General features: G+C 36.6%; 1 protein-coding gene across 6 annotated transcripts in view; it reads right to left on the bottom strand.

The window, feature by feature from the left end:
* The window catches only part of PTPN4 (protein tyrosine phosphatase non-receptor type 4), a 217,005-nt gene that overhangs the window by 160,321 nt on the left and 41,087 nt on the right, over positions 1-15,597 (bottom strand). For 3 of the 6 annotated variants that reach the window (XM_049616206.1, XM_049616205.1, XM_049616207.1), the window contains 2 exons: positions 12,885-13,039; positions 3,093-3,153 (listed from right to left, as the gene is read on the bottom strand). In XM_049616206.1, the coding sequence (XP_049472163.1) occupies positions 3,093-3,153; positions 12,885-12,982 (159 nt within the window). In that variant the 5' untranslated portion in view covers positions 12,983-13,039. The remainder of the gene's footprint in view (positions 1-3,092; positions 3,154-12,884; positions 13,040-15,597) is intronic. The other 3 variants (XM_049616209.1, XM_049616208.1, XM_049616210.1) reach the window with 1 other exon arrangement.

The raw sequence follows: 15,597 nt of genomic DNA, 5'->3' as shown, positions 1-15,597 counted from the left end.
GATGATATCATTTCCACCTTATATATAAAAGGAAATTATATATAAAGATCAAGCAAACAGGACAATGCCACAGAGCAAATACTTACTAGGTCCAGGTTACAAATCTAGTCTTTTGAATTCTAATGTCCATGCACTTCTCATCATACTATGCTACCTTCCTACATCACAATACTTCCTTTATTAACCATTCATGAGTGCTTAGTCTTAATTGTGACATCACTATATGCTTAAATAATCTGTGTGGGATAGTCCAAAAGCTGCAATCCAGGACCAGATCTATGTAGTTCTTTGTAGAACTAGCCCAGTCCCATTCAAGTTATTCTTTTTTTTTTTTAATGTTTATTCATTTTTGAGAGAGAGAGAGAGAGAGACAGAGTGCAAGCAGGGGAGGGGCAGAGAGAGAGGGAGACACAGAATCCAAAGCAGGCTCCAGGCTCTGAGCTGTCAACACAGAGCCTGATGCGGGGCTTGAACTCATGAACTACGAGATCATGACCTCAGCCAAAGGTGGACACTTAACCGACTGAGCCAACCAGGTGCCCCCATTCAAGTTACTCTTGATAAGGAAAAATGAAACTCACTTCACAGTAATTCAAAGTTAAGTGATATCAAAAAATACGCAGTGAATCCAATGCTGTAAATTAATCTAGTACTAAACTTAAGTGCCTATTCACCTCCAGATTTCCTTAACATGGGGGAAAAAATTAAATAACTACAAAGGAAACAGCAGAAATAATAATCACTGAAGCTTTTTACAAACAAATCAAAGGAAGCATCAAAAAGAAGTGTGTGCACATTCTGAAAAATTTTTGTCATAACAGTATTACTGATTCATCACATATCACAGCTGCTGCTTTTCTTTGTGGACACTAAATAGTTACATTTAAAAATTATGTGTACAACTCAAAAGGTAAATGAAAAAAGTCATAAAACCAGTTACCAGGAAAAGTATTTAAGAGGAAGACATATTACTATACTGAATTCATAAGCACTAGAAAAAAGAGTTTCAAGAGAAGTAAAGATTTCTGAAAGTGAGTAATTTGCTATATGTTTACATGTAATGCATGCATATATGCAAGTCCAGAGTTGTTTTATTTTTAACTTTTGGAAGCAAAATTATTTTAAAGTCTCATTTTTGAAAAGAATGTTAAGTAAGGACAAAGACTCAAATAAGACTATATGGATGCTACCTTTACTATATAACCAAATTTCGAATATATAGATAATAAACTACCTAATTTTGAGTTAGTAATAACACTCTGAATGGATACAAAGAACAAAGTAAGTTCTTTTCTATAATACTGTGATCAACAGAGTCAATCCACCAACACCAACCAACACCAACCTCTGGGCAGAGGATCATACTGGGTGGGCACCAAAGATTCCTCCTGGGGATTCTTGGTTCTATAAGGGGACTTAGAACAAAGAATCGCCCAGGGGAAGGGATAGGGAGTGCTGCATCAGAGAAAGAGTCATGTAGCTTACCTACATGATAACATCCACATCTCTTTCTACAGTCACCGACACCATTCCAATGAATACTGAAAGCATGTTTGTAAGTTCTAGCAGAGAAACAGAGCTATGACATATATCCTTTCTCAAAGAACAGGCCACATGTAGCTGAGAAGGGCATGTTATTCAACTTCAGGAAAGACATACAAAGAGCAAAAGAGAGAAAGCATACCCCAAGATAACTACCTAGTTTCATCAAATTAATCATGGTAACCTGTGGCATAGACAGACAGGCCTTATATTCAGTAGAATACAAAAAAAAATAGTATGATAGGAAAAACATTTAAATGATTATTCCCTCAAAGAATATGAAATAAGGTCATATAACAGCGTGTTACCAGGTCTGTATTCCACATACACTATAAGTATAGTAGTTAAGAGATGATCAGTGTGGGCTAAAATATTTAAGAATTGTTTTGGAGATACTGGATATATAAACAACAAATATAAAATTGTTAATTAAGTATTAAGAATTGGCCAGCCAAAGTTTTTCTGATAATAGGTGAGCCCAGACCAAGTTGGATTAAGGGGTATCTCAAATGTGGCAGATGACTTCTGAGATGAAATCTTCTAAACTAACAAACCCAGGGTGTCTGGCTGGCACAGTTGGAGGAGTGTGCAAGTCTTGATCTCAGGGTCATGAGTTCAAGCCCCACATGGGGTGTAGAGATTAAATAAATCTTAATAAAATAACCAACCCAATGGCCCAGCTGCCTAGGGCTTCATCTTTGGAAAAGGGCCATTTTATCCCCTTCACCAGATCAATATATCACACTAATTTGATTTTATAGGATGCATACATTCACCATTATTAACTGAGATCTGAGTCCTTCTACTTGGCTAAACTGAATAATGGAACAAAGAACACAGCCAGCAACATGTTAAATATTTCAAATCAAAGTCCACTACTATACAATGAGATATATTTTCACATTTTAAAACAATCAGGATTTTCAGTTCTTGTCATAATGGAGTAGCTAATGTTAGAATACCCTCCTGCTATAAACATCTGTAAACGCTGGACCAAATATACAAAAAACCAAAAGAAAAAAAAATCCTATTTTCAACCCTTAGGCAATAACCAACACAACACCATGATCCTTGATAGAAGAGAACTAGATGAATCAAACCCCATATTCACACTCAAATCTCTCCCTTAAGGGCATTTTCCAAATCATGGTGTAGAGAAACAGAGCCCAAGCAGTGTGGCAGTCTTGCTGGGACGAGAAAACTACAATTAATGTCTGGGAATGCTAAGGTAGCTGGATTTGGGGGGCAGGTTATTAGAAGGGAAAGAACCAAGAAGAAAAACTTACAAAAATCTATATAAAAAATCCTCTCTGGTTCTCATCTGCCTCCTAGGCTGTGCACACACAGGGTTAGACTCCTAGAAGCCTAAGACAGAACGGCAGTTGGGGAGGCTGTTAGCTAAACAAAGATTTCAGAGCTTGCACAGTTCTGAATAAATTAAGTTCCGGCTCAGTCAGAGGAGACAGATCTTGATGAATACCCAAGGCATTTAGGTAAGACCCTGGATAATCCATGCCCTAGGAATAAAAACAAAGTTAAAATAGACTTACCTTAACAAAGCTTAAAACTAAGCCCCACAGGATCAAAGTGACCCGCTGGCAATTTAACTGCCTGCCAGAATAAAATAAAATTTTATTTAGAGGAAGATAACAATCCAGAGCTTTTACAAGAAGGTCAGCAAACCTTTCCTGTAAAGAGCCAGAAAGTAAGTATTTTTAGGTTTTGAGGGTCATGGTCTCCACTGCACATTGTCTTAACAACAACAACAACAACAACAACAACAACATCTTTTAAAAAGTAAAAACCATTCTTAGCTCATGGACCAAACAGTAATAACCACCAGGCTTGCATTTGGCCCCTGGGCCAACTTGCTTTCCACTATTCCATATTACACTTAAAATAGCCATCACACAATGCAAAATTAGTGGGTATGTGAAGCAGGAAAAGTGTTTGATAATCAAGACACAAGACATATATTAGTCTTATGTACGAGCTTCAAAATAACTATGACAACGTATCAAAGCCAATTAAGATAGAATACAGAAAACAGATTAAAATATATATTTCAACAGAGAATTAGAATCTATGAAAATGATCACATAGATAATCTAGAACTACAAAACAAGTGAAACAGAGGAATTCCTTGACTAGGTTTAATAGCAGAGTAAGCACTGGGAAAAAAGAAAAACAATCAGCACATGCAAAGACAGATTAAAAGCTATTTAAAGGACAGAAAAAAAATCATAAACTAGAATGGGATGCAATCAAACTAATATATATGTTAACTGGAATACAGGAAAGAAAAGAAAATGAGTCAGAAGCAATATTTGAATCAGTAAAGGTTAAGAAGTTTTCAAATGTTGTAGGATACCAACCTATAGATTCAAGAAGGTCAATGAATACCAAGCAGGTTAAAACACATACATACAAAACCATATATAGCCATGTTATTGACAGGTGACTAAAAATCAAAGAGACAGAAAATTCTTAAAAACAGAGGAGGAAAAGGACCTCTCTCTTGCCCTTCAGGAAAACAACAGTAAGACTGAAAGATGACTTCTCAAGAGAAACTATGAAGACCAGTGAAGTGGCATCTTTAAATCAGTGAAGGAGAAAACTATCAACACAGAATTCTATACTCTGCAAAAATATTCCCCAGAACATGAGAAATAACTAAAGACATTTTCAGACAGAAAGCTGAAAGAATCTATCATCAAGAGACCTTATTTAAAAAAAAAATAAAACTGGGGCACCTGGGTGGCTCAGTCGGTTAAGCATCCGACTTCGGCTCAGGTCATGATCTCATGACTCATGGGTTCGAGCCCCACATCGGGCTTTGTGCTGACGGCTCAGAGCTTGGAGCCTGCTTTGGATTCTGTGTCTCCCTCTCTCTCTGCGCCTCCCCCACTTGTGCTCTGTCTCTGTCTGTCTCTCAAAAATAAATGTTAAAAAAAAATTTTTTTTAAATAATGAAAGAAATTCTTTAGGATGAAAGGAGATGATTCTAGATGGAAGCATAGATATATATAAGAAATGAATAGCTGTAGAAACTATAGATATAAAGGTAAATAGAATAGTAAAATAGTAAATATAAAGGTAAACATAAAGGTAAATGATTGTTTAAAGCAATAATAACAATGTCTTATATAGTTTATAACAACATGAGGGGGATATTAAAATACTTAACAATAGCAAAAAAGTAGGAGGCAGGTAAATGGACTTAAACTGCTTTAAGGATTTTGCATTGGGGGAGGACAACAGTAAATGTATTAAAAGGAGACTTTTATAAGTAAAGACACATTTTGTAATTTCTTTTAATTTTTTTAATGTTTTGTTTATTATTTATTTTTGAGATAGGGAGACAGAGCATGAGTGCGGGAGGGACAGAAAGTGAGGGAGACACAGAATCTGAAGCAGGCTTCAAGCTCCAAGCTGTCAGCACAGAGCCTGACGCAGGGCTTAAACTCATGAACTGCGAGATCAGGACCTGAGCCGAAGTCAGACATTCAACCGACTGAACTACCCAGGCACTCCCACATTTTGTAATTTCTAAAGTAATCACTAAAAGTCTGATATTAAAGGATTAGCCCAGGGATGACTGGGTGGCTCAGTCGGTTGAGCATCCAACTTCAGTTCCTATCATGATCTCACGGTTCACAAATTCAAGCCCTGCATCAGGCTCTGTGCTAATAGTGCAGAGCCTGCGTGGGATTCTATCTCTTCTCTCTCTGCCCTTCTCCCACTCATGCTTTCTCTCTCTCTCTCAAGATATGTAAATCAACTTAAAAAAAAAGATTAATCAAAAAAGCTAATAGAGGAAATATAATAAAATAAGAAAGAGGGCACAAGAGAATCTTTTTTTGGTGAGGGAAATAATCAATGACTTAATCTTGTGGTGGTTCCACAGATGTATACATATGCAAACACTCTTGAGTTGCTTAATGAAGATTTATGCACTATACAACACATATCATGAGTAATAAATTTTAAAAACCTATATATAACATCCAGGGAAGAGAGACTGAGCTGCAGTATCTTTCTAAATAAAATTCAACATATTTCTCAAAAATTTAATGGCTTACAGTTATTTTCACCATTATTTTTTTCTATAATATATACTGGGCACTCAATAATTACTGTCATTAAATAGATATACAAACAACCCACAATTTTATTTAATTTACCGTACAACTGCCAAAATAATAAATACCTAATTCCCAAAACTGTAAACTTAGCAATTATTTCCTCTTTACTTTTTAAGAATAAACTAGCATATTTGCAATTTCTGTATATATGTATTTATAATTAATATTGCCAGTAAACACACTGGGTTTTGGAAACAGTACATGGACACAGTACATAGATGAAAATATTATATATGCATACAAAGCAATAAGCAGATTGCTATTTTGTGGAATTTTAATAATAAAATTCTTCCAAGGAAACATATCTGGTACTACAGAATAGACAAATGGATCATAATCAATAGAAGAAATCAACCTTTCTAAATGTGTAACATAAGTCAGACACATAAATAAGCACTTCACAAATATTCTCATTTTATTCTGAGCATCCCATGCAAGGCAAATATTATTCTCTCTTAACAAATGAAGAATCTAAAACACAAAAAGGTAGGAGCAACTTATGTATACTCACAAAGCTAGTAAGTCTTCAAACTAAAGACTTACAAATTCATCACTGGGTAACTGTCCAGGAAGTAAACATCATTATCAGTAAAAATTTATGCATGACAAATGTGACACAAGACCTAAGAAGTATACATACCTCATGAAACATAACAGGATTAAAGAAAAAAACAAGAAATATGATAACCTTAACTGCACATAGCTATACATCTGATCGATACAGTTTTCTAGTGCTCAATATGATACAGTTTAGGAAAAAACATTGTGAAATGAAGCAAAGCTTTAAACATGTATGACATACTACAATGTTTAAATTTCAGACTATGTGGTAATTGGGAAATTATCACATCTTTTTGCACTAAAGGTGACAAGTTCCATTTTAACATGTGATTTTACTAGAAAAAAAAATTGTTAAATAGTAAATTCTCCTCCAGGGTGGACATTGTTGAAAATCAATCTGAGAGGTGTGAAGGTTAAGGCAGACTGGACACGAATGTTTGCTTAAGACACACTAAAATAACAGAAAAGGCAGTAATCAAAATGAGTGTGAATAAGTAACAGTCCCCTCCATGACCATCTCTCACCCCCACCCCCTTCCCATTGCCAATTACTATAAGAACCAAAGATTCTGGACTCAGGGACATTGGGGACAGCTGTTGATTCATCTTTACTGAATTGAAAACAGGGAAATCTACGTAAGTGCAAGTCTACTTACTGAAGAGCTAAGAGCTCTCCAGTCCATTTCTCTCGCTCAGTGCTAAGAAGACCCAGCAAGGCTCTACAAACTCCAGGCAGATGATAGGAGCATTTCTCCCTATGGAAAAGAAATACCGAACTAATCAAGTAATATTACATAACTATTTTATTTATTGAGAGGACAAGAGAGCGGAAGAATTATCTGTGTATGGAGAGGGGAAGGGAGATGTAAGAGATCTGAAGTCTCATTCTTCAAAGTCAATAAAGAGTATCAACAACAACAACAACAACAAAAAAACAAGGCAGACAAAAGCAGAAATAATATAGGCATGTTTCTTAGAACCATAGTAATAAACATGAGAGAAAAACTGTGTTGAATGTGGTTATTTCTAAGTAGTAATGGGGCAGGGAACTGCTGGCTTTTGTGACAACATTTTTAGAACTATTTGGTTGGGATTTTTTAAACTGTATATATGAATCATATATGTAAAACAAAACACTTCTGAGGGAATCTGAGTGACACATACAGTATTTTTAAAGGAACTAACATACTGAATTTAAGTAGGGCTAGAAAATGACAATAAAATAATAGTTGAAATGTTGACTAGAGGTCCTAAAAGACCTTCCCTCTCTCCCTCCCTCCCTCCCTCCCTCCCTCCCCCTCTCTCTCTCTCTCTTTCTCTCTCCCCCCCCCGCCGCCCCCCCCCCCCGCCTCTCCCGGCTCTGCCACTGACTTAGTAAGTAACCTAATGACTCTAAACTTACTTCTTCACATATACAATATATAAAGTCAGTGCAACAATAATCAGGAAAACAATTCCCTAAAATCCTATCCTCCTTTACAGATATAGGACTATCTGTGGTTGCAAATGAGTACATCTCATTTAGCTAAATTCACCATCCTTATACTCCTTTAGCTTCCCATCTCAATCTGCACCCCACCTGCTAACCACACTGTTGTAATTAGGTTTACACTACTGATTTGGTTAACAAATTATTTCACAGACAAAAAAAGGAAAAAGTTCAGCCAACTAAATATTCATCAACCCAAATTATCACATAACAAAAATATATATTAATTGAATTTCACCTTATTTCAAGAAAAAAAAAATTGATGATTTATGGCATCTTTTGTTAACAACTGAGGTACTAGTATCATTAAAAAAATTATTGGGGCACCTGGGTGGCTCAGTCGGTTGAGCGTCCGACTTCGGCTCAGGTCATGATCTCACAGCTCGTGAGTTCGAGCCCTGTGTGGGGCTCTGTGCCAACAGCTCAGAGCCTGGAGCCTGCTTCGGATTCTGTGCCTCCCTCTCTCTCTGCCCCAACCCACTTGCATTCTGTCTCTATCTCTCTCAAAAATAAACATTACAAAAAAATAAATGGAAAAAAAATTATTGGGGCGCCTGGGTCACTCAGTCAGTGTGACTCTTGGTTTTGGCTCACATCATGATCTCACGGTTTCCTGAGTTTGAGCCCTCTGTCACACTCTGCACCAGCAGCACAGAGCCTGCTTGAGATTCTCTCTCCCCTCTCTCTTCCCCTCCCTCACTCATGCTGTTTCTCTCTCTCTCTCAAAATAAATAAACTTTAAAAAATATATCAGTTATTCTTGAGTACATATATATAACAAACAAAACAATTTAGAGAACAGCTTTAGTACTATTAGGATAATTTTATTTCCAAAAAATAAACTAAGGGAAGAGTGCCTGGCTGGTTCAGTCAGAAGAGCATACAACTTTTGATCTCAGGGTCATGAGTTCAAGCCCCATGTGCAGCATAGAGCCTACTTAACATAAAAATTTAATTTAAAAAAAAAGTAAACTGGGACAAAAAGACCAAAAAAAAAAAAAAAAAAGGCAAAAAATTCCTTAATGCATAAGCTTTGTTCCTCGTCTTTGAACACTACTACCTATGAAGCACCTTAGAACTACACACTGAATAATGTGTGCTGAATAACTTTCTCTTCCACTGATCCTGAGGGTGACTTTGTGACAGCACTAACAGAATGTGGTGAAGTGACATTATGTGACTTCCGAAGCCAGATCAGAAAAGGCAATACGGTTGCAGCCTGGCTCCCACTCTCTCTAAGGATGCTCACCTTTGGAATGCTGTGAATATGCCTGGGGCACACAGAGAGAGCATACACAAGTGTGTAAGCCTCAGCTAAGGTCGTAGGTAATAAGTCATATGAGTGAATAAGCCTTCAAATGATTGTAGCCTCCAGCCTTGAGTTTTTCAGCTGAGGTCCAACCATGGAGGAGATATAAGCCATCCCTACATATGTGAATCCTTGACTCACAGAACTTCTGAGGATAATAAATATGCCACTAACTTTTGGGGTAATTTCTTACACAGTCCTAATAACTGGAATAGGGTGGTTTTCCCCAACCCTTCCTTGTCACACAGGCTACTCCTAAATCGCCATACTGACATAAAAAAAAAAAAAGCCAAAATTTGGAAAAAGTCCGCATAGGTAGGTGAAATGAATCCACATAGTATGGATACTATGTACTTAATGGAAAGATGTTTTTAGTGACTGACAATGAATTCAAGGACACAAAAAGAAAACACACTCCATAGGCTGGCTACAGTAAAGTAGTTGTGCCAAAACCATAGTGAAAATGTAACTTCAAACTGAAACAACACTAACAGGCTTATCTCAACCCTGTGTCTACAAAGAGATAGAAAAAAAGGAACTAATGAAGTTTTATCAGTTCCTTCATTACACCATTTTCTCCCAGGACGATATACAGAAAAGATTTTTATTTTTTTAAAAAAGCTCCCCAGATGATTTTTTTTTAAGTTTATTTATTTATTTTGGAGAGAGAGAAAGAGACAGCACATATGCAAGCAGGGGAGGGACAGAGAGCAAGGGAGAGAGAATCCCAAGCAAGCTCCACACTGTCGGCACAGAGCCGGATGTGGAGCTAGAACTCATGAACTGTGAGATCGTGACCTGTGCCAAAACCAAGAGTCAGACGCTTAACTGACTGAGCCACCACCCAGGTGCCCCCACATAGAAAAGGTTTTGATGAGATGAATACAAGATGGAAAAAAAAGCAGACTTTGGTAAAAATGAACATTTAATCTGTGGTACAGACATCTTTCAGGGAAAGGAATGATTTCAACAGCTAAAATGCTACAAATCCTTGCCTGGCAGTCTCCAGAGACTACCTGGAGACCTGAATGGTTCTCCTTCCCAGGGAATAGAGAGGCTGGTGAAACTAGCAGCTGCCCACAGTGGGTATTTCTGAGACCTAATGGTACTTACTGGACACAGAGAATAATATCAGAAGTTTGAACTCCCCTGTTAATTTGCAGACTAGATCACATGATGCTGTACAGATTGTAAACTGCACAACTAGAAAGCCATTCACATAGATTAAAATATGCAGCATCTACACAAAAGTACTAAAGTGCACTAAAAGTACACTTTGAAAGTCTTGGGTCCAAATACCCTGAGGAATAAATATACTATATATCCAACAGTCAATTTCTTACACTGTTCCTCTTAAACTAAATTTGGTGATGACCTGAAGTAAAGGTAAAGTTTCCAGTACCATAATATTATCAGTCTAGTGATACACTCAACTGTATTAAAATGGACATTTAACATATATAACATGTATTAAAAATATATAAAAAGAGTAAATATATGTCTTTCTAAAAGAGTAATTAGCACATTGATTACTATATTGAAAAATACAACATTCCAGGGGCGCCTGAGTGGCTCAGTTGGTTAAGCACCCAACTCTTGATTTCGGCTCAGGGAGATCGAGCCCCATGATGGGGTCTGCACTGACAGCACAAAGCCTGCTGGGGATTCTCTGTCCCTCTCTCTCTGCCCCTACCTGGCTCATGCGCATGCTCTCTCTCTCTCAAAATAAATAAAATAAACATTAAAAAAATACAACATTGGATTATTAACTAAAGTGCCCAACAGAAAAAATTTTGCTAAACAGAAAATAGCAAATCCTTCTGCAATATTTTGAAACAAATACAGAATTACAAGCTAACATTAAGAGTAAATATGAACTAAGTATAATGAATATTAAATTAAGAATTACTATTTAACCCCCCCAAAAGAATTTTAATGAGTCAATAACAGGAAAAGGGACTTTTCTTGTACCAAGTCCCAACACATGAATTTCCATTAACTAAAAATTTTTATGAAGTAGAATTCCCTTCACTAAATACTATTGTCCTTTGTTGGCAACCTATACTATGTATTAACAGAGGACAGAATACTAAAAAAAAAGAAAAAAATTAAAGCTTAACATGTCGGAAAAGCACACTAGTTGGGTATGTTAGAAAATACTCTTAAAGGTACTACTCTGCAGCCACTTTTCCAATGTGAAATGGTTCGGAGTTTGGGTAAAAAAATAAACTAGCAACAGATTAGCGATCGTGTTGTAATACAGAAATTTTAAGTTTAAGAAACTGGTAAAGAAAGAAGATTAATATTTTATTTTTTCCAGCTTTGAGATATAACTGACATGACATTGTGTAAGTTTAAGGTGTATGACAAGATGATGTGATACACATATACATCATGAAACAATTACCATGATAAAGTTAGTACATGCATCACCTCACATATTACCCTTTTTGTGTACGGTGCAAACATTTAAGGTTCACTCCCTCACCAACTTTCAAGTATATAGTACAGTACTGTTGACCACAGTCACCATGCTGTATATCAGATCCCCAGAACTTACTCCTAACTGGAAGTTTGTACCGTTTGGCCAACATCTCATTTCCCCCACATCCTAACCCATGGAAACCACCATTTTACTCTTTCTGAGTTCAGCTTTTCTTTTTAGCTCTCAGATATGAGTAAAGTCACACAGTATTTATTTTTCTCTACCTGGCTTATTTCACTTAGCATAATACCCATGTCCATCCAAGCTAATTTCAGAAGATTAGTATTTCATATCACTGAAAGATTTCTAAGTATAGAAAAACCCAGGTAACAACCCAGGTAACAGCAAAAAACAGATGGAAGGTGCTACAGAAAGGCAGAAATGAGGAATGAGGAATCCAGTCCGAACACGGACTATACACCAGCCATTATTATTTCATAGTATTTGATTTTTGAAGGGGACAATGGTTCTGTGGTAATTTATGAGATTCCTAGGCTGAAGTACTTACATGTGAAGTGTACCACTTACTTTCAAAAGGTTCAGAAAAACACACAGAAAAAGAAAGATAAAGCAAATGTGAAAAATGTGAACAACGGATCAGTCTAGCTAAAGAATATGTGGGTATTCATTACCCTATTCTTCCTCCTCTTCTGCAGGTTTGAAATTTTTTAAATAAAAAAGAGGAATACGCCCTTGTATATATCAAGACATGTACAAGTATGCTCACAATAACGTTACTGACAAGAGCCCAAAGTGGAAAAAATCCAAATACACCAACAGTAAAGTGGACAAGTAAATGGTGACAAATAAGTGAATAAGCAAATTGTGGCATATTCACACAACTGAGTACTACATAGCATTGACAACGAACCAACAACTGTCAACATACTGCATGGGTGAAATTCACAAATAACGTTAAACAAATAAAAATAGAAATAGGATGAACAAATATTTGTTAAATAAATATTTCAGACAAGACTCAGATAAGATCAGGGCTGTCCTTTATCTCTGTTTAGCAAGCTTTATTCACGGAAAGTACAAGAAAGATTACGAAGAAAATGTGTAAATCACTCACGGGAATAAATTCCTTTCAAGCACCTCAAGCTCATTTATAAAAACCAGCCACACACTGATTTGCTCCACTTATCATAATGCACTGTTGGTGTGTCAACCTTTTGAAAGACCCAGTTTAAATCAAAACTTATACTAGAAACTTACAAACCCATACTAAAAAGACTTTCTTCACTGGATAAGGAATAAGGCTTTTCAAAGTATAATACAATTAAACAATTTTAGTTTTAAAATATAATCTAAATTCAGATTATGAAAAGAAAAAACTATATAAAATACTTACATTAACTTTGAAAGCTTGTACAGTGTTATCCAAAAGAAGGATGTTGCAAACCACCTCCGTATGCTGTCTGTCTCGGGCCAACTCTGATGCTCGTACATTGTAGGTTCTGCCAGCAGGCAATCGGAAACGTGAGGTCATTACTGTCCACACACGGTCTAAGTTGAAAAACAAATTCACTAAATAAAAGAATAGTTGAAGATACAATGTAGTTTAAAACAGCAAGGCTGTTATATATTGTTCAACTAACACTTACGTAAAAAGCAGTTATAACTTTTGAAACACCTGGATAAGAAGAATTGTAGGCATAAATAAAGGAACCGTATATAGTTCATCATCTAAACTAAAATTCAAACTGCCTGAAGAAAAGCTTTATTTTGAACTGTTCCATTGGGAAGACAATACATGAATTGTTCAGGAAGTCATAATCCAATTCAAAATAGATAAATTTGGGAGTAGCCAAAACAAGGGGTAGGAGCATATGCTATCTTAGGAAGCTGGAACATTTCTCACCAATGCAAGTATTAAACGACACTGTAGAATAGCAAATGGAAGGAAGATTGTGTAACTTTGAAGGGCCCTTTATTAAACTGATTCAGATTTGGGGGAAACATGGGAGTTTGCTCAATTTTTTAAAATACAATAATACCCTTCATTTTAACTATCCTCATATTCAAACTAATTCTAATAGGATTATTCTTATTATTCTCAAGAAAACAAAAACAAAATAGAAAACATAAGACTACACATCTTTGCTTCTCAATTTTTAACCTAAGAGGGAAAAACAGGGGCACCTGAGTGGCTCAGTTGGTTAAGGGGCTGACTTTGGCTCAGGTCATGATCTCGCAGTTCATGGGTTCAAGCCCTACATCAGACTCTGTGCTGACAGCTCAGAGCCTGGAGCCTGCTTCGGATTCTGTGTCCCTCTCTCTGCCCCTCCCCCACTCCTGCTCTTTCTCTCTGAAAATTAAATAAACATAAAACAAAATTAAGAGGAAAAAATAGCATTGCCAAGAAAGAAGAGACAACACATTGCTATCAGCAGTACTTGATGTTAAAAGGCAATGAAAGTTGTAGCTTTGAAGTTCTAAAAATTATATGAAACACAGAATTACATACCAAAAAAATTAGCGTTCATGTGGGAGAACAAAGCTAACGACATTTCAGACAGTCAAGGATTCAAAGTTTAAAATCCATACAACTTTCCTCTTAAAGACAATTAGAGAAAAGAAATAAGATATATTAGAAACACAAGGTATAGAATTTTTAAATATGAATAAGCAATAAGTAGTAAGAAATCTGAATAATGAGTAAGCAAAAAATAATAAAAATAAACACCAATTCAAATCAGTGGTATCCAGTAACTGCAGTTGACATCACAGACTGTTCATGTCAAAGTGATTAAAGCTAACAGTCAGTGTTACACAGGTATGAGAACTATATAAGGAAAACAGCTTTAGCAGTTGACAAAGAAGGGCTAAGCCAAGTAAGGTTCACCAATTACAAGACAGTGATGGGTGGTTTCCGGTTCCATATGTAAAGAGCTTGCAAGCCCCCATGCCACTTTAACAAGTAAAAAGTAGAACAGACTGGAAAATCACCAATGCTTCTGAGATTTATGAGAAAGAGAAGATCGAGGCAAGCTACTGTCCCCAAGACTGAAGAGACAGGCAAACAGGTCTCATGTAAAGAGTCACAAGCAGAAACCACCCAGGGAACCAGTAACTGTAACTGGCAAATTGCTGGGGGCTCAGTGTGGACAATTCTGAGAGTTAAAAAAAACTCCAGGGGACTTCCACAATATTGTGAGATTTATTTCCAAGAATCCAATTAGATTCCCACAGTAAGTACTGAGAAAAGTAGAGTTAAGCTTTCTGCCAGGGGTAAACATACATACACATACACATACATACATACATACATACACACACATACACACCACACACACACACACACACACACACACACACACACACAAACTATTATTAAATACACCAAAGCACTCTGTTCTTAACAACAACTGCCCTTAGGAGAAACTAGTTAACAAGAGCCTAACAAACCTGGGGCAAGGAAAATACTCAACTCCAACTAACTCTAGCCTTCTGGTGGGAGAAGGGAAATACCCAACTCCAGCCCACTTTAGATATCCTGTCCCATCTAAAAGGGGAGGGAAAAACTGAGAAACCCTGTCCAGAGACACAGGCTCTCTAAAATACTGAGACTTAACCAGAGGATTACAGAATTCTTCTCTCCTCCCCCCACTCTTCCCCACACCTACTAAAGGCCTATTTACAGCATTTCCTCTTACCACGACACCATGCCTGCCTATCAAGAAAAATTTACAGGGATGTCAGGCTGCCTGGCTGGCTGGCTGTCAGCAGAGCATGTGACTCTTGATCTCAGGGTTGTAAGTTTGAGCCCCATGTTGGGTGTATAGATTACTTACAAATAAAATCTTTAAAAATAAAAAAGAAAAAGAAAAAGAAAAATTTACAAGGCATGATAAAAGGCAAACCACGATTTGAAAGGATGGAGCAAGCATCAGAACCAGACATGAAAGGGATGTTGGAATTATCACAGAGAGAATTGAGAAGAACTATCTGTGATTAATATGCCAAAGGCTCTAATGGATATTGTAGACAACATGCAGAAACAGATGGGTAACGTGAGCACAGAAATGGAAATCCTAAGAAAGAACCAGTAAGTAACGTTATAG

The sequence above is a fragment of the Panthera uncia genome (genome assembly GCF_023721935.1).
Source record: "Panthera uncia isolate 11264 chromosome C1 unlocalized genomic scaffold, Puncia_PCG_1.0 HiC_scaffold_3, whole genome shotgun sequence".
NCBI lineage: Eukaryota > Metazoa > Chordata > Mammalia > Carnivora > Felidae > Panthera > Panthera uncia.
Note: the sequence above shows the minus strand (reverse complement) of the source record. Positions and strands in the feature narration are given on the sequence as shown.